This window comes from Medicago sativa, chromosome 8, assembly GCF_051527215.1.
Source record: "Medicago sativa cultivar Bolivia chromosome 8, Bolivia_mono, whole genome shotgun sequence".
Lineage (NCBI taxonomy): Eukaryota > Viridiplantae > Streptophyta > Magnoliopsida > Fabales > Fabaceae > Medicago > Medicago sativa.
Genome location: NC_140756.1, coordinates 3,624,656 through 3,652,441, shown reverse-complemented (window position 1 = coordinate 3,652,441; position 27,786 = coordinate 3,624,656). Strand labels below are relative to the sequence as shown.

At 33.9% G+C, this 27,786-nt stretch overlaps 2 protein-coding genes and 2 long non-coding RNA genes across 8 annotated transcripts; 2 read left to right on the top strand and 2 right to left on the bottom strand.

Annotated features, from left to right (window-relative positions):
- Nucleotides 1-2,093: 2,093 nt before the first annotated feature.
- Nucleotides 2,094-3,824, bottom strand: LOC146896228 (uncharacterized). Its single transcript, XM_085736012.1, has 5 exons — nucleotides 3,506-3,824; nucleotides 3,220-3,369; nucleotides 3,005-3,139; nucleotides 2,737-2,907; nucleotides 2,094-2,648 (listed from the first exon to the last, which is right to left on the bottom strand). The coding sequence occupies exons 1-5, from the start codon at nucleotides 3,755-3,757 to the stop codon at nucleotides 2,334-2,336; spliced, it is 1,023 nt and encodes a 340-aa protein (XP_085592138.1). The 5' UTR covers nucleotides 3,758-3,824; the 3' UTR covers nucleotides 2,094-2,333.
- An 8,702-nt stretch (nucleotides 3,825-12,526) lies between these two features.
- Nucleotides 12,527-14,435, top strand: LOC146896227 (uncharacterized). Its single transcript, XR_015022117.1, has 2 exons — nucleotides 12,527-12,794; nucleotides 13,417-14,435. It is a non-coding gene; the product is annotated as an uncharacterized LOC146896227 (long non-coding RNA).
- A 3,491-nt stretch (nucleotides 14,436-17,926) lies between these two features.
- LOC146896226 (uncharacterized) lies at nucleotides 17,927-20,960 on the bottom strand. The gene is made up of 2 exons (XR_015023360.1): nucleotides 20,849-20,960; nucleotides 17,927-18,205 (listed from the first exon to the last, which is right to left on the bottom strand). It is a non-coding gene; the product is annotated as an uncharacterized LOC146896226 (long non-coding RNA).
- A 3,695-nt stretch (nucleotides 20,961-24,655) lies between these two features.
- Nucleotides 24,656-26,792, top strand: LOC146896225 (unknown protein 1). 5 transcript variants are annotated; one of them, XR_015022511.1, is made up of 4 exons: nucleotides 24,656-24,891; nucleotides 25,135-25,742; nucleotides 25,874-25,944; nucleotides 26,520-26,792. XR_015022511.1 is itself a non-coding variant. In XM_085735008.1 (3 exons), exon 2 carries the CDS (start codon nucleotides 25,143-25,145, stop codon nucleotides 25,725-25,727), a length of 585 nt encoding a protein of 194 aa, XP_085591134.1. In that variant the 5' UTR covers nucleotides 24,656-24,891; nucleotides 25,135-25,142; the 3' UTR covers nucleotides 25,728-25,742; nucleotides 25,874-25,996. The 5 variants fall into 5 exon arrangements, 2 of the variants coding, with proteins under 2 accessions (XP_085591134.1, XP_085591133.1); XR_015022512.1 differs by lacking the exon at nucleotides 26,520-26,792 and adding an exon at nucleotides 26,370-26,483; XM_085735008.1 differs by lacking the exon at nucleotides 26,520-26,792 and having other exon boundaries at nucleotides 25,874-25,996.
- Nucleotides 26,793-27,786: the final 994 nt, after the last annotated feature.

Sequence of the window (27,786 nt, the reverse complement as noted above, 5' to 3'; positions counted from 1 at the left end):
ATTTTAGTTGACATGTCAAAACCCCAGTCGAACTTATGCATGGATGTTAAAATTGCTGGGGTAATAGTTCAGTACATTTAACTGGTCCTTTACGATTAGTTTGCAAAATCCATGCCAAGACATTCTGTGCAGAAAAGCAGCAATGTAGCTTGATTTTATGCTGACTCTTGTTGTATTGATTTCTTGATTAATATATGGGAACAGATTGAAGTTATTCAATATACGGTACTTAAGTTTTTTTGTAGTGGCCGGGGTTTGAACCTCAGACCTTTTGCATATATTATGCATTGTCCTTACCAACTGAGCTAAGCTCACGATGACATTCGGTACTTAAGTTTTATCGTAAAGAAAAAGCCCTCAAACGTTAATACAACATCGTGCCACACAGGTGGACACAATTATAATTACTTAGGGAAATGGTCACGAGTCAACGTATTCACAGAACGATATTGTTGGTGCTTGGAAATGTACATACTGTGTCATAATAATTGTTGCTAGCAAAAAGAACCAAGGTTAATGAGGTGCCATCACTCAGCAATAGATTAGGAGCCACTTTGACCAGCAATGCTCGAACGCTGCTTTATCTAATTCAGTTATAAGCCATTTGCTATCTTCACTCAGACTCAATTTTTAAGCTTCCACTTCTCTTTTTGTGATCATATATTTAGCAAGACAATGCCAACATTAAGGTGGTGCACGTATCCAATTATTAGCAAGACAATGCCAACATAAGCAGTACCAGGCGGGCGAAACCAATGCACTCTGAATTTTCAAGATCGTTGTCTTCGGAAGGAAAACATGAGAATGGCGAAACCAATGCACTCTGAATTTTCAAGATCGTTGTCTTCGGAAGGAAAACATGAGAATTATACTTGAGATGTTTGCTATATATTAGCTTTGTAACCTCAATGCATTGTGTTTGGATGGATCTCATCGAGAATTGACGTAAAAGAGTCATTAGTATCACTTTAATTAATCAGAATTTCTTCTTTCCGTTTTCTTTTAAAAATAAAAATTGTTGAGACATGATAATCAACTGAGTATATCTCTAATGAACAACTTTTTCTTCAAGATATATTTCTTGATTAAGATTTGTACATTGTTTTTTACTCCCTCCGTTCCTTTTTAAGTGTCTTTTTAGTGTGAATTTTTCGTTCCTATTTAATTGTCTTTTTGGTATTTTAAGGGTACGATTTGTTAATTATACTTTTTATCAATTACTTTTATCTTTTTCAGTAAAACTAGTTAATGCAATCTATTTGGAAAATTAAAGTTTGTTTTTTTAAACAAAATTTGTTTCTTGTTATCTTCAAATTTAAACAAAATTTTGTTCCAAACAATGGTTTCAAGAAGAGTTAAAATTCTATAGATAAGATGAGTAACAATTGTTAAAAATTTCAAGTGTGACTTTAGCATTAGTTGAAGCCTCAACTTTGATTAAAGAAGTTGGAAGTAACTTAAGTTTTTCTTAACTTTTGATAAATGCGAAGTTGAAATAATTTTTATATTGACTTACAATAATTAAAAAGATGTGCACAATATTTAAAAAATTGACAATTGTTTGTTATGAGAGAGTGCGCAAAAAAATAGGAATTTGTTGGAGAAAAAGATAATAATTGTTTGTTACGGGAGAAACATAACATATTAAATTTATTGGAAAGATAAAGTGTGTGAAATAGGAATTTATTGGTGGATTAAAATGAGGGTATAATAGAAAGAAAATGTGCAAAAATACACATCGTTATTTTGGTGTTAATTTTTTAAAAAGACACTTAAAAAGGAATGGAGGGAGTAAGTTTTAGTTTATTTTCTTGTTTTATCCTTTTAGTTTAATGATTTATTTGGCCTTACCTACACTAAATTTAGCGTCAACCATTTTAGTTTTGATGATAGCGTGATCCTAACCACCCTAAGAATTATTTAGACTTAAGCAATTCTAGGGGCGAATATTTAAAAAATTACGGCACCAAAATCTTGAAATCTAAAAACTGAAGTACAAAGTTTCTGAATTAGATAAAACTAAAGGGTCAAAAATAAAAGTAAGCCATATAAAGAAGAATTTGTCCATTGTACCAAAGAAAAAAGAAGAAGAATTCGTGAATTAATTAACAAGTATATGTAGTTGGGAACAAAACACTAATGACTTTTTAGTTGAAGAAAACACTATGAATTAATGTATATTTCACAGTGAATGCATGCATTGATTATGTATGTAATAATTTGAGGATGAGGAATACTGTAATTAAAAAACCCGTCTAATTAGGCTATGCTATATTAATGAAAAGGATGGATCATTTTGCATGTTGATCCGTAGGAAAAGCTCCACCTTGTGATTATGCATTCTGATCATGTTGTTGTCGTTGGGATACAGAAAATATTGATTTTGATTGCATCTGTTGAGTTGATAATTGGGAGCGTGGGGACAACATTAGAGGAATAATATTCCCATTTTGAGTTGTATCAATGGGTCCATAAAGATCAAGATCATTGTCTTCTTCCATGCTTTCGTCAAAATGCATCACATCCTGCATTGTTAGCTGATGGTATTCCACAATTTCCCGTAGAAAACGATTTTCACGAGAATATACTTCATTCTCACTTGCCAATCGAGCTTTCTCTGCAAGAAGTGTCTCCAACTGAAGCCGGATCTAGACATTCATTCATTCATTCATTCAGTACATATATATTATTAACGTAACAATAAATAAATTGATGATACATTGATATGATACATACCAGATCATCATCTGCACGGTTTTGTCCCTTTTCACGCCCTTCCTTGTCACGAAGTAATTTATTTTCTTCTTCTAGTTGAGCACACCGTGCTTTAGCGAAAGCTAAATCTGCTTTCACCGTCTTAAGCTCTCGGAGAAGTAACTTTGCTTTTGCAGCAGTTGCCATTGCCACCTGTTTGTTACAAACAGATAGAGAATTCCATCATTTTTACATATGATTAATGCATGACCTGACTGCCAAACCAAAAAAAAGTTAGTTGGCACCTTACGTCGCGAGATGCCTTTAGTTGGGTTTCGTGGATAGACGAATGAGAATTCGTGGATTGTTGTTGCCATGGATTCCAAATTAATTGATTTGAGTCTTCACATCCTTTTAGCTTACTCTCTCCAATTGTTCGACCATCCTGAAGAATTAATTAATTAAGACAACATGCATGGAATTGGAATTCGACACATACAAATATACAATCAATATATAATTCACCTGAGTTCGAGCACCCGGGGGGATATTAAAAGAGTATGATCTGAGTTTTTGGGTGTCATGATCATGATCGTCCTCCAAAATTTCTTTAGCTTTCTGTGCGAGGACTCCCCAGAAACCCGACTTGGAAGCATCCCCGTAAGAATCAAAGCTCTGCATGCATGCATGGTATGTTATATATGTTATGTTATGATGATAAATGATATGGTACAATTAATTAAGAGAGAGAGAGAGAGAGAGAGAGAGAGAGAGAGAGAGAGAGAGAGAGAGAGAATCCTATATAATTAACCTTGGATCTGTGATGATTATCATGTTGAAGAGATGAATTAGAAGAATTGAGTAAAGCAAAGGAATGAGAGGGATGACGACGAGCAGCAGAGGCTTTGATGGCCTGAGCAGCAAGGGAATTAGTATTGATAATTGGAGGAGCACTATTTGGTTCATTATCATCTAACAATTCATGCCGCCCATTAGTATTAGTATTAATCTCTTCCTTGAAGGTCGAACTCCTTGATACAACCTGCTTTCTCCTATATGCCATTATCAATCCACCACCGTAACCCCTATCACAAAAACAAACAACCCTCTCTCCATTCAACTAATTTCTTTTTTCTCATCAACCCAAATAACTAAACCAAGATTTAACGCACAAGTGTGTGGTGCTTAGGATTCGTAGTCATTACTAATCACTAATCAACCCTCCTCCTTTTTCTTTCTTTTTTGGGTACAAGTGTCGTTCATTAATTAGTTATGTGAATGTATGTACCCATAACAAAACTGGATATATTCTATAAGGAAAAAATTGCGTAATGGTACCCATGACACAAAATTATATTAAAGTTAATTAAACTCACTTTTTTCTAAGAAAATTTATATTCACCTAAAAATAATAATAATTTAATACAAAAATACGACGTGATGTCTAATTATTAGATATTTGCTACTGTACTCAACAAATTTGAATAATTTTTGTTACGAAACAAAATTAAGCGACTAAATAATATAAAGAATGGGATGAGTACAGTACCAAACTATATTATTTATAGGTTTTTTTTGACAAATATATTATTTATAGGTTAGCAGCAGTATAATTTGCATATAATTTTAAGCGACTAAATTTGCATATAATTTTTTTTCTAAATTTGCATATCATTTTTTTTTCTAAAACTATATTGTTTTATAGGTTAGCAGCAGTATTCTTTTTATTTTATTTAAGAAATACAATTAAAAAGATGAAATGAGAATTAGTCATGTGTACTGCACTATCTATGTCATAGGTATGCCACACATAGTGAAGTTATAGGGTGCGTTTGACCTGCTAAAAATGAAGGATATAACAATATACAACATAGTTATACATTGTTTGATTTGTAAAAAAAATTCTGAGACATGACAAATTGGAGGCAAGGGACCGGACAAAAACTGAAATTTTTGTCCTTCACTAAAACACATCACAATTTTTTGTCCCACATACAAGTTATTTAAAATAGGCTTAAATGTGTGATTAGTCCATGCACTTTCACCCAATTTTGGCATTGGTCCCTGCACTTTTTTTTTGTTTGGCTTTAGTCCCCGCACTTTAAAAATTGGTATTGGTCCCTCAGTTAACTTTCCGTTAAAAAAAACTAAACTAACATAGTGCCACGTGGTCCAATCATTTTACGACACGTGGCACACTAAAAAAACAAAAATTCAGAATTAAAATAAATTAAATAAAATAATTGATTATTTTAAAATAATTGACATATTTAAAATGCTATTTTTCATTATTTTAATTCAATTATTATACAACGAGTGAGCCATAATGTCCCCCGTGTACCTCACTTTCTGCCAGTTCATCACTCTCTCCATTGAATTCCGCACTTTCAAGCCGGCGCCGACGATTGTGGATATCTTGGCGATGTCATCGATGATCTCGTTGTGGAGGATTGGACGGGAGAGCAATTGACCGAAGGATCGGGAACTGGCAGCGCCTGCAGGCGGTTTCAAGGTTGAGGAAATTAGTACCATTGTTGTTGTTGGTAGCGTTAACGTTGTTCTTGAGGTTATGAGCATCTGAAATATGAATGGGAATGATTGTGTTGTGATGACACAAGCCACTTTATTGGTTCTTTGTGTACAGATCTCCTACCTCCAGCTCCACACGTTTATTGACAGGAGTGAGTTCACAGATTTTTTTTCTTTTGACGAAGAGAGTGCACAAGTAACACCGTTAAATTTGAGTTGGAAAATTTAATAGGTGTCACGTTTTTATTGGAGACCAGCACAAACAGTATTGTATATAAGTTTTGTCCTTTTGGTTTATTAAACTAATTTTAATTACTATTAGTGTAATATTTTGAAAGTAGTGTACACTAATTTATTAAAAGGTATAATTAAAATAAAATAATAATTGTACATTAAAAAGTGCAAGCGACATTCATTTAAGAAAGAAAAAAATTGACTAAAATGACGCAGGAGTAAATAATCGTCATCATCTTAAGCCACCACTTCAAATTCGGCAGCGCGGGACCACAATTAAGGACAGTAAAATTGCTAGTTTAGGTTCTATTTTGTTTAAATTCAATGAAACCTAAACATGTCAAATAAATCATGTGTTCAAACAACAACACAAAAATCACAAAGATCATAAAAAACAACACCAACCAAAACCCTAACGATATACTCCCTCCGTCCCTCAATAGATGACCTAGTTGACTTCGACACACGTACCAAAGCATATGTTTTATCTTTGATATCTTCAATTCTCTACTAAAAAAAATTATGAAAATTTAATATTTTAAAAATATTCATCGAGACGAATCCAACAACATCTTACATGATATTATTTATCTTTATGAATTAGTAGAAAAATATGGTCAAAGTATGTCAAGTCAATAATGTATATTGTCAACTAGGTCATCTATTGAGGGACGGAGGGAGTATAATAAATTAACATAAACCCTAAAATTGAAAAAATAATCCAATAAAAAACATAACAAAAAAAAAATCATAACAAAATAGAACCTAAACTAGCCATTTAACACTTAAGTTAGGGGTAGCACTTTGGTGCCATTAATGGCACCGTACCATTAAATATGGGCCATTAATGGCACCAAGATAGATGTGTTGTGTGGCCCAGATGCAATGACAATGTGTTTGTGTGGCCCAGATTTAATGGTACGGTGCCATTAATAGCACCAAAGTGCTACCCCTTAGTGTCTGTATGAGGCAACTCAAAGTAGGTAACTCTTACTTTTATCTAAAAAATCAGAGTTATTCTCTTGTATAAACAATTTATAAGATTAGAGATGTCGCTTACTTATATGAACATAATTTTAGTTCATATACGTTACATGATATTCAACATGAGAGTATTGAATATAAGATTAGTTCATATAAGATTAGAGGTGATGCTAATTCTAAATATTTCCACTCAACTATGTCTTCCCGACGTCGACGTAATGCTTTTAGTTATGTTTTGGTTGACGGTGTATTGATTGAAGGTGTCTTACCTATGTGTCAAGCGGTTTTCTCTCATTTTGCGCAGCACTTTCAGGCGCAACATGAGGAGCGACCTTGCATGGATAATTTGCAGTTTCGATCTTTATCTGTTGGGGAGGGAGGTGGCCTTATTAAGCCTTTTTCTGTGGATGAAGTTAAGGACGCTGTGTGGGACTGTGATAGTTTAAAAAGCTCGGGGCCGGATGGAGTGAACTTTGGTTTTATTAAAGAGTTCTGGATAGATATGAAAGATGACATTTTGAGGTTTGTGTCCGAGTTTCATCGTAACGGCAGATTGGCCAAAGGTATAAATTCTACTTTTATTGTTCTCATACCGAAGGTGGACAATCCTCAACGACTCAATGATTTTAGGCCTATATCTTTGGTGGGGAGTTTGTATAAAATTATAGCAAAATTGTTAGCTAATAGATTGAGGCAGGTGATTGGTAATGTGGTGTCTGAAACGCAATCTGCTTTTATTAAGAACAGGCAAATTCTTGATGGTATTCTTATAGCTAATGAGGTGGTGGATGAGGCGCGTAAAAAGAAGAAGGATCTTATGTTATTTAAAGCGGACTTTGAAAAAGCTTATGACTCTGTAGATTGGGGCTACTTGGATACAGTGTGCGGTGTATGTCCTTTCCTGTGCTTTGGCGGAAGTGGATTAAAGAATGTGTGACCACTGCTACAGCTTCAGTCCTTGTAAATGGAAGTCCAACTGATGAGTTCCATTTACACAGGGGCCTACGTCAGGGGGATCCACTTTCCCCTTTTTTATTTTTGATTGCGGCTGAGGGACTAAATGTTTTGATGAAAGCTATGGTTGAAAATCATCTGTTTCATGGGTACTCAGTGGGTGCGGACAATTCGATGGTTGTGTCACATCTTCAATTTGCTGATGATACGTTGTTGGTGGGTCAAAAGAGTTGGGCCAACGTCCGTGCTCTCCGAGCAACGCTCCTTCTGTTTGAATCGATGTCGGGTTTGAAGGTAAACTTTCATAAAAGTCTGTTGGTGGGAGTTAATATTCCCGAGTCTTGGTTGAATGAGGCGGCTTCGGTGTTGAGGTGCAAAGTTGGAACAATTCCTTTTATGTATCTAAGCTTGCCTATTGGGGGTAATCCGTGGAGACTTTCTTTTTGGGATCCTATTGTGAATCGTATTAAATCTAGACTGTCGGGTTGGAATAGCCGGTTTCTCTCTTTTGGTGGCCGCTTGATCCTCCTTAAATCGGTTCTGACTTCTCTGCCTGTCTATGCACTTTCTTTCTTCTGAGCTCCATCAGGTATAATCTCTTCCATTGAATCTTTATTGAATAAATTTTTTTTGGGGGGGAGTGAGGACCATAGAAAAATTACTTGAATTGGTTGGAATACCGTGTGTTGTAAAAAGGAGCATGGAGGGTTGGGGGTTCGGAAGTTGAAAGAGTTTAATAATGCATTACTAGGTAAATGGTGTTGGAGGATGCTAGTGGATAGAGACGGGTTGTGGTATCGTGTTTTAGTCGCCCGTTATGGCGAGGCTTGTGGGAGGTTGGAGGTTGGGGGCCGGAGTGGTTCCTCTTGGTGGCAGGAGGTAGGGAGGATTCGTGACGGGGATGGCGGTATGGGTGAGGGCTGGTTCGGTGGTAGTGTGATGAGGAGGGTGAGGGATGGGTCTGATACGATGTTTTAGAGGCATAGGTGGATTGAAGGTTTACCGCTTTGTGTACGGTTTCCTAGACTATTTGATTTAGCTGAGAACAAAGATGCCTCAGTGGCTGACATGTTCTCTCGTGGCATAGGCCATGGAGGGGATAGTTGGAGGTGGCGTCGAAGGTTGTGGGCGTGGGAGGAGGAGTTGGTAGAGGAGTGTAGAGCTTTACTATTTGATGTCTCTGTTTTTCCTAATGTTTCAGATAGATGGGTGTGGCTCCCGAATCCTATTGGGGGTTACACTGTGCGTGGTGCCTATGATATGCTGACAGACCCGGCTACACCTAGTATGGATACATCTTTGGAGTTTGTTTGGCATCATCAGGTTCCTTTGAAGGTATTAGTCTTTGCTTGGAGACTTCTTCATGACCGTTTGCCGACGAAAGCTAATTTGGCCGTCCGTGGGATCATTCCAACATCAGCGACTTACTGTGTGTCTGGATGTGGCCATATTGAAACGGCCGATCATCTCTTTCTTTCGTGTTCAACGTTTGGAATGCTTTGGCAGCTTGTTCGTGACTGGATTGATTTTGCGGGGGTTGATTCTAACATTATCTCTGATCATTTGTTACAATTTACTTATATGACAGGAGCGGGTAAAGCTAAACGTTCGTTCTTGCAATTGATTTGGCTCTTGTGTTCTTGGGTTGTCTGGAATGAACGAAACAACCGACTATTCAATAATGTTGTAACCGTTATTCCCCGTTTGTTAGATAAAGTTAAGTTGTTGTCATTAGGTTGGCTGAAAGCAAAAAATGTCATGTTTGTTTTTAGCACTCAGAGGTGGTGGTCATGTCATTTAGCTTGTTTAGGCATTGGTTAACTACCTCTTTGTTCTTTTGTATCTATTGACATACTTTGTGTACTCTAGCAGGTCTCTAGGCACATCTTATGCTTGGGATTTGCTGTTTGGTTTGGCTATTTAATTCCATTTTGCCTTGTTCAAAAAAAAATGAGAGTATTGACAATCTTAACATTAAAGTTATTAAATATGAAATTATGAGATTCAATTTTTTAATAATGAGATTATTACTAATAAACCATCTCATATTCGAATTTCAACTTTACATGAGAAGATTTGAATCCCTATTTTATCCAACATATTATTTTATTTTTTATAACTTTATTACTATCAACTTATAGTTTTCTTTTCCCTAAAAAAAAAAACTTATATTATTCAATTTATTTTTATTTTATTTCATTTCAATCTCAATTATCCGCACCTTTCTCATTCAGAACATACATTTTTCACTAGCTTCAAAAACAAAAAGAATGTCTTTGACTTGAGTGAAGAAATTTTTTGTGCATGTGCTCTCTCCAAATTGTGTACTCCATTTGTTTTATCAAATGGAGAGGATTCTAACCCAGAGAAGTGTGATCCTATGTTTAATTTCAACAAGTTGATTTGATGACAAATAGGCATGGCAATGGGGCGGGGTGGGAACGAGTTTTGTCATCCCCATCCCCTACTCCCATATACTTACCCGTTACCTTACACATACCCAACGGAGATGAGAAATTGAATCTATCCCCATCCCCAATGGGTTCGGGTATTCCCGCCCCATCCCCGTCCCCGCACTAAATCAATTTTTTAATATAAAAAAGAGTTTGTTAAGCTTCAATGGTATTGTTGTGATGCATTATCCAACAATTTGCGCTCATTTTATTATTTCCTTACTGAATAATTAAGTTGTTCCTTTAACTATCAATGAAAGTTCTTATATCATGACAATTATCAAACCAAATAAAATGGCATATCATTATCAACCCCCTCAACAAAAACAAAAACATGACATTTCTACATTCGGGTACGGTTTGGGTATGGGTTCGGGGTGGGTACATATATCCCCATTACCCGTCCCATACCCGTATTTTAAAATCGGAGAAAACCCAAACTAATACCCAAACCCAATCAAATCGGAAAAAACCTGTCAAATCGAGGTTGGTTTGGGCGGGCATCCATGGGCACAGGTTTTGTTGCCATGCCTAATGACAAATAATTAGTTTCGATATTTTCTTCTTTTGGCTATGTTATTATTGAAAAAGAAGATTTCGTGATTTGGTTCCTCATAAGAATTATTACGGGATCATGATCATATTATTACTAATTAATTCACATAAACTCTAGTACTTCTGCCTCAATTATTGTTTAAGCATTTTGATATCTCCCAAATACACAGTATCTTACCTTTTCAAAAGTCTTGGTCTATACATTTAAAATAACATTGATCCAATTTCGAACATGCCGATGTATACAATGACCAGGTTGAGGTGGGTTTTAGTTAGAGTTCAATCTTAAAGAGTACTACATATTTTCACTTATACTTCATAAAATTTGATGTGTGTGGCAGGAAATTGCAAAAGGTGGAGGGAGAAAGGAGGAGCCCACGTATATCTTGCATGATAGATAATGTTCATGGTCTTGCATTTCGTACAAAGGACAAAAAGAGGACAAAACTAAGGCCTCAACATCTCACTGCTTCAACAAATCAGGTTTAATCTCGTTTACATTACACACACGCATACACTACATTTTTTTCCTTATCTTAGGTCGGTTTTACTTAATTATATGATATGATACTTAATAAGTCATTACAGGGTGTGAAACATGAAGATATTAAAAAGAAAAACGTCAGTGGTTAGTGAGATCTTCTAATTTCTTATATACATACCATGTGATGATTCAAACTATGAATTGCCACACTAGCTATTATATTCAAACTTCTGATTCATTTAATTAATTTATTGTGCTTTGCATGTAGTAGACGACCAACCATCAAAACCGCCATCAACTCTTTTGCCAGAGAAACAAATACTTGAACTGGTCCTCGACACTTTACAAAGGTGTTAGTTAGCTTTAACTTTTTCCTGTCACAATCAGAAAACCTTAATATAATTCTGTCTTGTATAAAGGTCTGATTTTGTATGAATGTCAGGTTGAGTTAGTACTGTGATAGTCTGATTGATAGACTGTAATGGTGTGGTCAATTTCTTGCATCATGTGTGAGTTTGAGGTGTAAGAGATCTAAAAGAGTGAGATGTATTATTTGGTATACAACTTCTTGGTAGTTAAGAGTGAATAACCATATTATTTTAAAGTTCAAGGTTACTGATTAAAATGACTTGTTTAATTTGTCAATATTAAAACTATTATTGGCATGTTTGTTTATAAGGATTGTAGGAATATTTAAAACTAGAGAAATGTTAACAAAGTGCCTCTGGGGGCACTTGTTAATGAATTATAAAAAGAAATATTATCTTGGAAATTGTGTATTATACTTTTTAAAAGATAAAAAAGTGTTATTTTTCAATGCAAAACTTGACTTTTCATTCTACTTTTAGGTCCTTAACTAATTTTTCGGCCGGTTAACAAGACCCTGAAAACTATTATTGGTACTGCTTTGATTTTTGATAGGCGTTCCAATATCTCTTGGGGTTGTTTGTAGGCTTGTATGTCAGGCTCTATTTTATTCTTCTAATAGGTTGGACGAGTAGCTTGGCTCTTGTATTACCTTTAATAATTAAAAAATTTCTTATAAAAAAAATAATTTTGTCATGTGATTGAAATTTTAAACTCATAAAGTGTGAATGTGTACTTTATGACACAGGAAAGACACCTACGAAATATTTGCTGAACCGGTTGATCCAAATGAGGTTTGTGGTCCTAATTTTTCATTGTATGTTGCGGATTCATGAAATTCTCCTTATAACTCATATTTTTATGTATTTTCTGGGAAGGTTGAGGATTATTATACAATTGTCAAGCAGCCTATGGATTTTGGCACTATGAGGGCAAAACTACACGAGCGAATGTATAAGACTCTACAACAATTTGAGGTTGAAGTTTACAAACATTGGTCATGCAATGTTAGCAGCATGCATAGTGTTATATATTATGCTTTAATGTTTGTCATCTAATGCAATGTTATTTGATCGAAACCATTATGCAGCATGATGTTTTTCTAATATTCAATAATGCGATGAATTTTAATCCTCCCGGTACCATATACTTCAAACAGGTATGGTACAAAATGCTTCTGAATATTTTACCCCCAAATTTCACTATCGAATATTTAATTCTCTTGATGAAACAATTTTTCTACCATATCAATTTACAGGCCCGTGTTATAGGTGAGTTGGCTAAGAAAGTTTTTGATGTATTAAGAACCGATCCTGAGAAGTTTGAAATAGAGTTCTCAGAAACAAGGCAGCAAGTGGGTAAAAAAAACCAAAGAGATTTTACGGATTCAACACACATTAAATCCAATAAAACAATTATTGAAGTCCCCTCACATAATGTGTCATGTTCTTCCCATGGTACGTCTAGCCAAAAAATTGCCAAGACAAGTTTTCATGACACCTCTAAGCATATTCATGCTAGAGATGTAGAGGTTCAGACAGGTAAGAGGAAATATCTGAAGAAATTTTAATTGTAGCATCTTATTTAGTGTTGAAATTAAGTATGAATGTAGTAATATTATTATCTTTGATATGTGTTTCTAGAGCATCTAAAAATTCTTCCCCTTGGTGAATTGTATTTTACTTGCAACTTTCTACTACTAAGTTTGGTATTATACAAGGCAATCATGCACTTCTATCATTCCAAAGGTCTAAATCTGAAAATTTGAAAACCTCCTATGAATATTTTTCATCCAAAGCTTGGTGAAGCTCAATTGAAAAGCTTGTTATTGCGAAAAACACTAACCTCGTAATAATTTGTGTAGTGGTAGTCTTAAATGTGAAATTTTCATGACTTACAATTTTGTTATTTATCAGGTAACAAAGGCATTCACATATGTACATCTGTTGCAGTTGATAGGCATTGTACTTATCGACGTTTTTACCGGGACGAGACAATAGTTTCAACAATATATGATGATAGATTAAAACTACTTGAGCATGTGAGTTGTTTTTGCTCACAATGTCTTTTTCGTCAATGAAATTTCGCAAAATGCATAAATTATGGTTCACATAGATTAATTATATTGTGTTTTTCTTATTATTATGTCTACTCTTTGTATAGGTTAGTCAACAAGATAATGGCTACAAAGATAGCTTGATGTTGTTTGTTAAAGATTTAGGACCTACTGCCCAAAATATAGCTAAAAGAAAATTACTTGGATGTGAAATTCGTACTGCATCCGCTTTTTCTCCTGCAAGCTATATGTTGATGTCTCAAAATCCATTGAATAAAATGAGAAGCTTCAAGGGAAAGACTAATCTAGAGATTGAAGGTGAAGGAAAAAAGATTGAAGGGTCCTTATTCCCAAATCAGAATTCTTGTTCTAATCATCTAGATTCAACTAATTGTGTAGAAAAATTTAATCTCCCTAATTGTGGATCCAAAGAATCTGGGAAAAAGTCTAGGACGACATTGGACAAGAATCAAGAACAACTATCACTGTCAACTCAAGATAAATGTCAAACAAATATTTTGGAGTCAAGGTTAGAAAGCAATGACAAACTTCCACCGCGACCCTGGCTCTTATTAAGTAATGAATATGTTTCACATTCCAATCAAGATAAAATCTATATGCAAAAATCAACTTCAGAGTGTGTAATGGGTGAATGTGAAAATACAGAAGCACAATGTTCAACAAATGGGACTAGTTGCTCATTTAAAGCCATGGAAATTTTGCAATCAAGCCAAACTGTACCATTGGCTTCCAATTTTGTTTTCAATCTTCCATATTTGAAGACACGTCTTCATCAGATAGACTCCTGGGAACAATACAAACTCTTATAGTATGATTCTAGTTCAAGAAGAGACCAATTTTTTCTCAATTGAGGTTTCAAGGAGATTTAATTTGTAATCATACTATTACTTAGTAAACTACTCTTCAAAGTCACGATCAATATTCATAGTTATCTAATATCTAGCGTATTGTATTTGGGAACCAAGTGTGGTTCCTAAAGTAAACAACCAAGTGTGGTTCTGTTCTTCTAACAAAAACTGAACCAAATGAAGTGAATTGAACTCCTATCTATAGCAAACTAATTTGCCACTTCTTCAACCAATGGGAGAGCTTTCTTCATTCATAAGTTTTCTTCTTTTCTTTTTTTTTTTTAGGGAAAGTTTTATTCTTTTCATTCTCATTAAGACATGTTTTCTTATCCTGTATATGGATAAAAAAAAACATGTCTTAACAAGAGAGAAAATAAGATTTTGCTTTATCAAGTTGTTTTGAGTTGTATGTGTTGTCTTTCTTTAAACCGCCTGATTCTTCACTAGTTGAGCAGTGACCCACCTGCTCGCCTAGCGAAGCTAAGTTAGGCGGGCATCCTGTTTGCTTAGCAAAGCTTCGTTACGCGGGCTAAATTTGATATGCGGAGCTGACAACATTCTGAATATTGACAATTATGAAACTTTCTGCATTGTCTAACGAATATCAATGGTTTGCATAACAAATCCTAATTGTCCACCCTCCCTAACACGACCACCTTCTTGTCCATACCCCGCCTCTAAAATCTCATACCATAAACACTTTTGGTCTGCATACATCCTCTAACACCACTTAACCAACAATATCAAATTAAATTCTCAAATTCTATGAACCCTTAGCCTTGCAGTCTCCTTATCCAAGTAAATTGTATCCCAATTAACACGCAAGATTTTTTTTAACATCCTTGCAACCGAAAAAAAAATTTAAAAAAGATTTAAAAAGTAGGGAAAATTACAATGACATCCCCTAAGGTTTGGCTAAATGACACATACCTCCCCTCTAGTTTCAATAATACAATAACCTCCCTTGATCTAACACTGTTAACTATCTGTTTAATTCAGAAAAAAAAAGCCTCGCAAACTAGCATACGGTAGAGCGTAGATTTCCTTGCTGCTATGAATTACAATCTATTGAAGATTGAATGCATTACGCCGCTGCAACCAATTAAGCCTACCTAACATTATTAATCAAAATTCTTCATCGATGGCATCAGGCAGCTATGTGGTGGCAGTGTATTCCTCACAAACTTGTTTTTGGTGTATACTAATTACTCTTAACACTAGAAAACTAACCTTCCCTCAAAATATATATATCTTTCCATATTTTTCCTTGCCCTGGTATTCATTCTCATTTTATCTTAAAATTCTGGTAATCAACATCAACTTTCACATTAAAAATATCAAATTTGAAGTCCATCTAACCCCATTTTTCGAAGCACACCAGATTCTCCCAAAAATAAAATAAAATTAGCTTGTAGTTAATCTTATTAATATGCAATGTTTGTTTTTGATGTGTTTTAGTAATTTTTTGTTTGTTTAAACTGCCTTTTATGCTTCTAAAGTTGTGTGGAGCTTTGTTTCAGACAAGCGAAAATTTAAAGCATCTTGTCATGAATATTAGGGTGTTTGGTCCATTACCGCAACAGATGTTGAAGGGAGTTGAGCAAGTAATTCACTGGTTCTATAAGATGAGTTATCTTTGTAGGAAAATCAATTGAATGGTCAAAGATAACAGTGTCAAAAGAGAAGGGAGGTATTTGTTGATTTATTGAGAATTTAAGGGAGGTCATTGTCTATTTTAAAAATAGAGGGGGTGTCTGTGTCATTTAAAGAAAACTTAAGGGAGGTGAGTGTATTTTTCCCTAAAAAGTATATTAATTTCTAGGGAAAATTACACAGACCTCCCTTAAGGTTTCTTTAAATAACACTTAGGCCCCCTCTAGTTTTAAACTAGACATTCACCTCACTTAAATGTTTAAACAATTGACATGCACCTCCCTCAAATTTAACGATCCAATTAGTAACTAACAGATTCTGTTTGCAGAATTTAAAAACAACTGAGTCGTCACCTTCTATTTGTTTCTTGGTCCTTGTTTCTTTACAGAATTCAATTTCACTCATAATTTTAAATAAGTCCAAGAACAGCCGAACCGGTTCATAAGTAATTTTCCAGGTACACTTAATTTAAGTGCACAATATTCATTCTCGTTCAACTCTTCATTAGTTCTTCTTCCTTATTGTGCTAGAAAGAACCATATTCATATTCATTCATGGGTCTTGCTTTCAAATTCCTTAATTTGATTTTATGATTAAAAGAAAAAAATAACTGAAAATGAATATGGACGGTGAGATGCTCTTTTATTTACTCACACTGGCTCACCACCAACTCATTAATCAAGGAAAGTATTCTCAACCCCTTCAAGCGGTTATCTTTATTCATCTTTTCAATTCCAATTTTGTTCAATTAAGTTTTTATTTCCTCTTGAATATCAAGATTTGTATTAAATAACTTGTTTATAACTAATTAAAATTAAGAAAACTTAGGAAACATGTTGCATGCTGATTGGTTCTCTATTCAGGTTCACATTTGCAATTTGAAAGTTCGGTTCTGTGTAGAATTTTACACTATGCAGAAATTACACAATTTGCAAATTTGGTATACTTGGTCATAATATTGGAAGGAAGTATGTTGTCAGTGTTTCTCATCTAAGAAAATGATTGAAAAGAATGAGACAGAGGTTTATTTTTCTTTTTCCTCTAACGGTGTTTAAACGGAGTTATATACCATGGGAAGTATATGTGTTTTGTAAAATAGAGGGGGTGTCATTGACATTAGAACATACTTCAGGGGAGGTTATTGTATTTATCCCTAATTTCTAATGCAATTAGGGTTTTTTTTTCTTTCGGAAAATAGAATTAATGGTTTGGTTTATGAAAAACCAAAAACAATAGAATATTATAGAATTGTTTTCTCATAAAAAATATTGTAGATTATTTTTTAGATGAACACATTTTTTTTTAGAAATGATATTTAAACGACAATTTTTTAGACAATATTTTATTTCCTTTTTTTTTACAAAAACAAGAGAGAGAAAGATGAAGGAAGAAAAAGTATGATCACAATACTCTAATTCTCATATTGTATTCTTAATCTCTTTTCCTTTTATTCTCTCTATTATTTTTGATAAATAAAAAAAGAAAAAGGAAAAGATGGTCACAAAAGTTGTTATCAAATTACAAATATCATTCCTCTATATAGATATCTATGATGCATAGGTACAGGTACGGTACCCGTTACGGGTACCGGTAATACTGAACACTTTAATAAATAAAGGTTCAAGTACGTTGATATAAACATAAAAAAAAAAAAAAAAAAAAAAAAGAATTTTCAAGTGAATTACTACATTGTCGTTATGAAAACATGCTTAGAGAAAAAAAATCAATTTTAATAAAAACATTCATATGATTAAAATATGAATAGCATTACTTTAATCATCATGTTGCTTCAAATATTTACTTTTTTAGTCGACCTCCTCCACTATATTCATCAAAATCAAGAGAGACAATTTAAATAGGTTAAATTACATAAGAGATCCTTTAAGTTATTTAATTGTAATAAATTAGTCCTTTAAGTTTTTTGTGTACCACTTATGTCATTTAAGTTAATTAATTGTAACACGTTGTTCCTTTAAGTTTTTTCTATACCAATTAGGTCCTTTAAGTTATTTAACCATAACTGTAACACCCTACTTCTAATAAGCGGTAAAACTCGCGAATATACAAATATATTCTAGAAATAGATGCTACGTCATCAAAACAAAAACAACATACATGTATAAATTGTCAAGTCTCATAAACATAGCAGCGGAACATATATAAAACCATGTGAATAACATCTCCAAATCTCATGACAATAAATACATCTCTCAGATACAGTCAATGTCTCAACTCCAACTACATAATCAAAACAAGATCCAACATGCAAGTACTACCCTAGATCAGAGCCCTAATCTAGACACTTGCATATAAAAAGGAGGAACTCCGCTCCTTGGCAACATCAAGCACACAATCTAAGCACCCTGCACTCCATCTACCCGTCCATACGGAAAGGCAGGTGATAAACCACTGAGGTTAGCACTACATCATCATAATCCATATGAAAACATAGCATTCAAGGATTCATATATATCACATATACATAACCATCCCTCCTAGAATACTAGCATCACATGATTATCCCCCATCACTTGCGCTTCAAGCTATCACGTTATCATCATAGCACAACAGACATATTTAATCTTTAATCAAGTCGTCGACAAGAGTTCATCATTTATCAACATCCATCAAATGAAAATATTATTCACCTCATTACTCATCTAGCATGCTTAATTCAACAAGTACAATCCATCATTTCAAGTTATAAGCTAGCAATCATCATTATCAAAGGAATCATATATATATATATATATATATATATATATATACATATACAATTCTCACCTCATTAGTATTATCAAAGTAACTATCATCAAATAGATTCACCAAGTGTATAAGCACAAGCAAGTAAAACATGCAATTAGAGCATAGTTCGATTATTCACAATCATCAACAAAATTCACAAATGTACATATACACTAATCCACACAATCACAACATTCATCAAAATCCACCAATGCACAAATTCACCAAGTCACATATTCAATTATGACACAACTCATCAATTATTCAAATGCATGCAATGTTCTAGACTCTTCTAGATGCATGCGGTACCAGATCACCTCAAGGTCTTCACCTTCGATGCAACAAAAACATCGTAATCACGTCAATTGAATATAAAATCCACCACCATCAGTCATGAATGCATGAACATATGACTCGACTCAATGCATATGTTCACACAAACAATAATCACCTCACCATCACCATCATTTTGCATACATGCATTCACCAACAAGATCACCATCAATATTAGCATGTATGAATTCACCAACAACAATCAACATTTAACATGTTCAACAAACAACATAACATAAACATGTTCATAACCATTCAATTAGTATATATGCATCGACAACAATTCACCACCACTTGACATATTTACAATCACCAACAACATCCACAATTCAATCAACATATAGTTGTCACATATATATACATCATCAATCATCTCCACATAAATCAACATATAGTTGCCACATTTCTACATAATTCCTTACAATCCATATAAAGGAACAAATACAACATATGATCACAAACATCATATTCATCACTCACCAACCATTCATACATCATCTCATAATCATATTAATCTATTCATAAAGGGTTCATAAGCAATTGGCTCTCAAAAATCATTTTCTACCAAGTTCGTCTCCAAAAATCACAACATTAAAAATAATTGAGCATTTAAGCCAAAACCAAGTAAACAAGTTCAATTGCCTATGCCATGTATTCTCACAAGTCACTTGTGCGTGCAGTAGAGGCTACGTAAGCATTTCATCGGCCAAATACGACGGATTCATGAAAATCACAAGGTTCGTCTCTCTTTATCACTTTTCAAGAAAATTCCCATTTTCAAAGCAAAACAAGTTAAAACTTGGTGAAACCATTCACAACCATTTTTAGATGTCATATAAACATCATACATACTTAACCCTACTTCATTCTCTTGAGAAAACAAGTTTCGGAAAAATCAGCGTTCTTGGACATTTCTTGAACAATCAACAATAAGCTTGATTAAATCCAAGGAGTCAAGTTCAACCCAATTCTTTTGATGTTTCCAAAGGTTTAGAAGACCTAGAAAATAGCGAAAAACATCAAAGGAATCGGTTTTGGAAGTCCGAAATTGGTCCTGAAGCGCCCAATCAAGGAACAACAAAATTGTTGCCCTGAAGGGGCTGCCTGGCTGCGCCTAGGCGTAGGTGTGCTGCGCTCAAGCGTGAGCAGCCAGCAGCCTGACGCCTGGGCTGCAGTTCAGTGCAGTCCGGGCCTTTTCGGTTCGCTGTTTTGTTCGTAAAATATCGACTGTTAACCCAAATTCAATTCTGTTTTCGCCTACGCGTTCTACTCAATTAATCCTATCATATTTTTCTGAAAAACTATACTTTCACATTCTCAAACCAGCTTATCCCAGAATCACTTATTTCCAAAAGCACTTAAAAATCACTTTTACAAGAAATCCTAATTTTCTCTCAAACGATTTCTCAATACTAATCAACGGCCAAAAACAGAAAATCATTATACCATAACTCATCATAATTAACTTGTTCCATTCATTAAAAATCATCAACATCACAATTCAACTTAATTTCATCAAAAATTCACAAATTCACCAATTTGCCACAACTTTCAACAACAACAACAAACTCATCAATAATTCATCATTCCAATGACACTCATTGCATCAATTCAACAACAACATATGCCAAGATAACCACAACAACATTTGAACATGATTTCATCCACAATTCAACAACAACAACTTCATTCATCATCAATTTATCAACCACAACATTTTTCATCATCAATTTCACTCAAAAACATGTTATATGCATATAAACCCATTTTGTCATGCAAATTCAACAACAACAACACAATTATCATATAAATCATGTTCTCAAACATAACAAAAACAATCATGCACGAATTTACACCAATTAAAATCAATTCATCAATTTCATAAAAATAGGTAAAAGGGAAAAGTTATGAAATTATGAGTGGAGCCTAACCCTCTTACCTCTAGCACCAAGAATCTCTAACCCAAGCTTCAATTTAGCTCCTAGATGATGAATTCCTCTTCTAGCTCTAGCCTCCAACCCCTTTCTCTTGTTCTTCTTCTTGAACCCTTATCTTCTCTCTATCTCTATCTCTTCTCAAATGAAAATGTTGGTGGAAACCTATTTAACAAGAGTTTATATAGTCCTATTTAATTGGGCTCAACTCACAACATCTTAATGGGCCTAACCCATTTCTATTCCAACCCCAAGATGTTACTACTCACTTAACGGTAAAAAGTAATACTAACGGTCACCTACCGGTAAATAAAATAAATTACTACAACTCCCTAGCACTTAGTAAAATAAAAACTCTCACTAAGCACCAAAACTAATCCTCAACCAAATTACAAAATTACCCCTACTCTCAAAATGACCAAAATGCCCCTAAGTCAAAAATGACTAAAATACCCTTCTAACACCGAATTCTACAATTCCCAACCAAAAATACACACAGGCAAATAATCACATAAGAACACATATAACACACATAAATAAATAATAAAATAAATCTAGCGAAATCGGGTTGTTACAGTAACAATTTAAAGGATTTCATATCTTAAAAATGTAAGTTATTCGGGGTCTAAAAGTTATAATTAAATAACTTAAAGGATCTAAGTGGTAAAAAAAAATTAAAAACCAACTTGTTACAATTAATTAACTTAAAGGACTTCTGGTGTAATTTAGCTATTTAAATACAATAAAAAAACAAAAACAAAATTGGTTATTATTCAACCACCTGTACATTTTTGTTACACGAACTACGACAAATCAACTTAGTAAAAATAGATAGGGTTTGATACATACAATACTAGTACTGGTATTTATTTCTTCATTTTTAGAGTACCCATGCTTAAGATTATATATTGAACAAACATTTGTGTGATGACTTTTGAGACAGTCATCAATTTAAAAAGAAAAATAAATATTGTCAATGACATGGAAACTAAAACAATAAAAAGAGAATGTGAAAATATAATACAAGTATGAAAAAGAATTTTGCCACGACAAAATAGTTGCACAGATATCAAATACAAATTGATGACATTTACTTATTTTAAAATATTAATATTTTGTATAGGTTTATACAAATTTTATTGATATGATAAATATACTAACACACACATCCCTAAATTTATTTTATATTTAAATTAAGGATCCTAAGTTTAGAAATATTCCTTCAAAAAGTCAAATATTATAATTGAAATGTATTGATTACATAAAAATTTATAAAAACTTATTATTAAAGGTTCATAAAGAGTGTTTGAGGGCACTCGTTAACATTCCCCTTATACTAATTTATACGTCAAATAACTTAAATATGCACCATTTTTATGTGCGATGTTTTGTTTTTTTTTTTTTTTTGTATTTTTTTACTAAGATTTTATAAATATGATAATCCTTGTGCTTGGCACAGGTATCATACTAGTTTCTATACGTATAAATCTATTTTTTTTAAGAAGCTAAATAGCCCATCCAAATTGGCACCGGAGAGAATCGAACCTGAGACCTTGTGGAGGAGCACACTCCCAAGACCCAAGACAATACCGCCAGACCAACTCAAGTGGGATACTCCAAAACGGAGACGTACCTGTATCGGATACAAATCGTATACCGATACTCCAAGGATACGTACCCGTGAAGTATCGAAATTAATTATTTTAATTAAAAAAATATATTTTATCAGATACTTATGTGATATTCCACATATATACAAAGATACATCTAAGATATGTATTCTAGAAAAAGATGAAGGGTAAAAAATGATACAATATTGTAAAAATTTAGTAGAGATGTATATGATTCAATTTTAGATATGCATCAATAAAATTGTTTCTCGATAAACCACTTAAAATTATAATTCTTTTGGGAGTAAATAGGCAATTATCCCCCGAAATTGTAAGTTTCGTCAATTACCTCTTTGACGTTAACAAAACTCCAATTACCCACCTGAAATTGCACAACATTAATCAATTTACCCCCTCCGTCAAATTCTTCTGTTAGTCAACATCACGTTTTGCAAATACCCCTATGAAGTTTTGCACTTATGTGCAAAATGCCCCTCGAACTTGAAAATTTAATTTTTTTTTCTTATACTTGACTCAAAAGATATTAAAGACAAACAATTAACATAGTGGTTGATATTCTTGTAAATAATGTATAATTATAATATTTTTCAACTTAGCTACATATTTAAATCGATATGCTTTGTTTTATAAATAGATTAGATGACATTTTTTTAACCAATGATTAGATGACAATTATATGTTTATGAAAATTATATCAAGTGACAATATTATCATTCAGCAATATAATTCATTACCATGTGGCATCATCCACTATATTGAAATCACAGAGGATATGAAAAAATTAAATGAATAGTAAATAAATACACCTCCTAGATTAAGCAATAGTCTCCTAAATCTTGCTTTATCTTTGGATTGGAATTGGAGATGCATTAATTTGTCAGCAAAATTAGAAACTCATTTCACATATTGTTGAGTTTTGGGAGTTTTCTTGTGTCTCATTGTTATTGTTTATGGATAGCTAAACAATTTATGTATGCTTATCTTCTTGTTTCATTCTAGCACATCTTGTGCTTGGATGTGGTTTTAATAGTATAAGTATATTTTGCCTTTGCAACAAAAAAGAAGTAGTAGGTAAGTAAATGTGAAGGGACTGAAGTTGAGCCTATTAATTAAATCATGACAATATTGAAGCATAGGAACGAAATATAAAAGCATAGGTGCAGAAGAAACAACTATTCAGTTTCAAACATAATCTAAAGGGACAACCAAATAGTCCATATAACATAGATGAAGAACCAAGTATCAAGTGGAGATTCTAAAAGATTTTCATTAAAGTTAACTATTAATTGTTTGTCTTTAATATCTTTTGAGTCAAGTATTAGAAAAAAATATATAAATTTTCAAGTTTGAGGGGGCATTTTGCACACAAGTGCAAATCTTCAGGGAGTATTTGCAAAACGTGATGTTGATTAACATAAGAATTTGACGGAGGGAGTAAATTGATTAATATTGTGCAATTTGAGGGGGATAATTGCACCTTTAGACCATCCCCAATGGTGGTGTCTTTACCAATTAAGACACCGTACCTAATAGGTACCCCCATTGGAGAATTTTTTTTGGGGGTCTCTTAAGACCCGGGGTCTTATTTAAGACCCCCAACTTTAAACGGGACCCGCACGTTTTTAATATTAAAAAATTGAAATGTAGTGATATAAAGTTATTGATAGTTGATTAGTGGGTCCCATTTAAGAACTTTGTGTGAGATCTGGGTTGGAGGGATTGAATGCTTATTAGGTACTACTATTAAAAAAATAATAAAAGAGTGATGTGTACGTATGAGACCCATTTAAGCACCCAACCCAAAAATGGGTGTCTCCATTGTGGATGCTCTTACTCTTCTTTTGGATGAAGGTAACGAGAAAGGTGATTCAGCTAATCAACATTATATAAAATTTGTATTGAGTTCTTTTAATGTTTCTTATTTCGATATCCAACATATGAAAATATAGTATGGTTTATAATAAAACGTTACATTTTTTTTTTTATTTTGATTACATGTATTATTTTTTAAAGATTGTGACTTTTATAATAACATAATTATGAAGAGTAATCAATATTTATTTTCTTCAAGTAATTTACATATATGTAAGTTTTCTATAAAAATTTTGTTAACTTGCGTATCATTTCTGCATCGTATCCTACATTTAAAAAAATTCGCATACCCGTATCGTACTTACAACCGTGTCTGGGCTTCATACGTATAGATATAGATTAGATTAGATACTTGGGAGAAGGTTTTATTTTTGGCGGTTTTTGGCATCACAGACAGGACAAGAGTAGTTGCAAGAAAGGCGGACACACAACACATGAAGTGAAAGCAAAGCATCGTGGTTCGCGGCGGTGAATGTTTCTGTAGTAACAACACAACACATTGAGTGCTTCTCCTCTCCTCTCCTCTCCTCCACCGTTTCTTCCAGGTACTCTCTTCTTTTCTCACAAAATCCAAATCATTTTCGATGTAATTAATTAATTATTTAATGGTAGCTGCTTCAGCTTTTGTTTGCCTCCGATCTCTCTCTGTCTTTAATCATTTTCGTTCTTAGAATGTTATTTTTATATTTGTGTTTTGGGGAAGGTAAGGTAAGGTGAAATTAGGGTTTCGTTGTTGTATTTGGGAAAGAAAAAAAACTAAACCCTAATTTTACAAATGGTGTGTGCAGGCTGTGAGATGGATTTGTTCGAATCTCCTCCTCCTTCGAAGGCTAAGGAAAAAGATTGTGTTGTTCCTGTAACTCCTGAGGTTGTGAAAGAGAATGCTGATTTTGAATTTCAATCCCCTCTCACGCTCACGCTGGTCAGGAAACAACTTAATGGGACTTTAAGCATCAATGATTCTCACAATCACAGCCCTCGAACACCTAAGGATGTTATTTTCGACCCCTTTTCAAAGGATACTCGCGATGAATTCAGGAGCTCTGCTGTCCGCCGGCTTCGTTTTCGTTCCTCTGCTCACAATCATCAATATGATTCTCTTTCTGACCAACATATCTTTGAATCTGTCTACGACAATCTCTTACACTTCATTCTTTCAAAGCAAATGGAGGAGGAGGAGGAGGAGGGGCTTCTTCCTCCAATCTCAAATCTACAACACTGTGATTCTGATGATGATCACGGTTGTAAGTCACCTCCATCCCTGCTCCGTTTCACCGGAATTGCTCATACTTGTCCTCCTGCTCCTCGCAAACTCAAACCTGCCACCGCCCATCAACCCAAGATCATTCAACTGGAGTTATGCAAGAAGCTTGAATTCTGACTCACTCCAACATCTGTACTAGTTAGATTACATTTCAATTTGTGCTGCTCATTTCAAAATTCTGTGTTCCTTATATAGTTAATTAGTTTGTAGCTTAGCTTAGCTTAGCTTGTTATTTATATTTTTTAAATAATATAATTTTACAGGGAATAATTGCATCTGACCAAGCTCGTATAGATAGATTGATAGATGTAGCAGCAAGATGAGCATCAATATTGTAAGCTACACTAATTTGTTTGTGCTAAATAAATCATTTCATTATTTACTAACGTTGTTTCAATTTTTTCGACACATGCTTTCAATTGATTTTGATGCTGACATTTACTTGAGTTTTGACCCCTTTATCTGAAATCTCCCCATCCCTCATGTCAAAATCCCAGTTATTTGTAGGAATGCTAAACTAGTTAATATGTTGAAAATTGAAATGATCTTCATGTGTGATCCTGCTACTGTTCTGCTGGTGTTTATTTCGGATTCAAGTGGATGTTTTCATGTGTAATGGTTATCTTCTCACATACTAGTCTCGATCGGTCTGTTGTTGTAGCATTGTTTGTGATGGTGTAGCTGTTTTCCTGTCAGTTCATAATGGCTTTTAATGTTGGTGTTGTCTTGTAATGGTTGCTTTTGGTGGTTTGGATGCAGGGTCGTTGTATCGTGTCATGCGTTTTATTTTCATGTTTGTATTTGATCTCTAATCATGTCCTCTTGGTCGCTGGCACAACTGGTGCCCTCAGTTATAATACTAATAATTCTTCCTTTTGTTTTTTTTTTTTGGGTTATGCATCCATTCAGAAAAGGGAATGATTTTATTTCGATTCATATATTGTTCCTTGTGGCTGCTACTTTCTATTTTGCTTATCTGCAATGGATGTCGACTGGTGTGAGCTTGATTGCATAAAGTTGGGAAGTGTAATTTTTTATTCTTTAGAGATAAAGTATCATTTAAGATAAACGCACAAGTATTTTGTGTATAATGCCAGTTGTAACTGTTGGTATCAATAACAGCTTAAACTGGGCTGGGTAATGGTACTGGTTTATTGAGTGAACTTTGGGTCATTGGTTGAATCATATGACTGAACCGAATGAAGAGGTCATATGACTTTGTCTCTAAAAAGTCATATATTCATATGAGGGAGAGGAGAGGAGTTATTTTTTTATTAATCAAGTGGCATTAATGACCATTTTATAATTTATAAAGGAATTTAAACTCAATGCCTTGAAGTTACAATACTAAAGTCTTACCATTGATATCATGTTCATATTGAACTTGACTCCATCGCTAAAAAATTCTTAAAAAAGTGATAATTACATACATTTATCTTAAAAATTTGTAAATACACTCGAATCTTGCATTGAGCTACCGTTTGATGAGATGATAAATTATTTTCAAAAAGGCACCGTACCAGCTAATTGATTGTCTTTTTAAACTTTGAATTTTCAAAGAAATGCACATGGAGGCAGGCACATCGCACTTTAAAAACAGATGTAGATAACTAGTTTGAGAGTTTGGAGGGGAAGGGAGGGTGAATTTTTTTTTTCCCGACCTTGTTATGAAAAAAAATTCCAACTTTGACCCTCTATGAGAATAATATAAAGAAATGACCCTCTTTCAGATTTTTTTTTTGTACTGCCATGTGTCACTCCCTGATTTGCAGGTTTTTTTTTTCAATTATTGATTACCGCCGGATGGAATGGCGGTAATGACTTTTTTGTGCGTCACAGTCAAACAGCAAATGCTAGCGCGCCACGTGTCCATGTGTAACTGAAAATTGGGAAAAAATTGGAAACGGTCCTGGTGGGATTCGAACCCTGCTCTGCTTGCGCACATGAATTAAACCTGACCACAGTCAAACAGCAAATGCTAGCGCGCCACGTGTCCATGTGTAACTGAAAATTGGGAAAAAATTGGAAACGATCCTGGTGGGATTCGAACCCTGCTCTGCTTGCGCACATGAATTAAACCTTAACCATTGAGCTATCATGAAGAAGTTGATGTTTTAGCAAACTAACAAATATTAATATTGATATTACATACAGTTTCACATAAAACTTATATCTA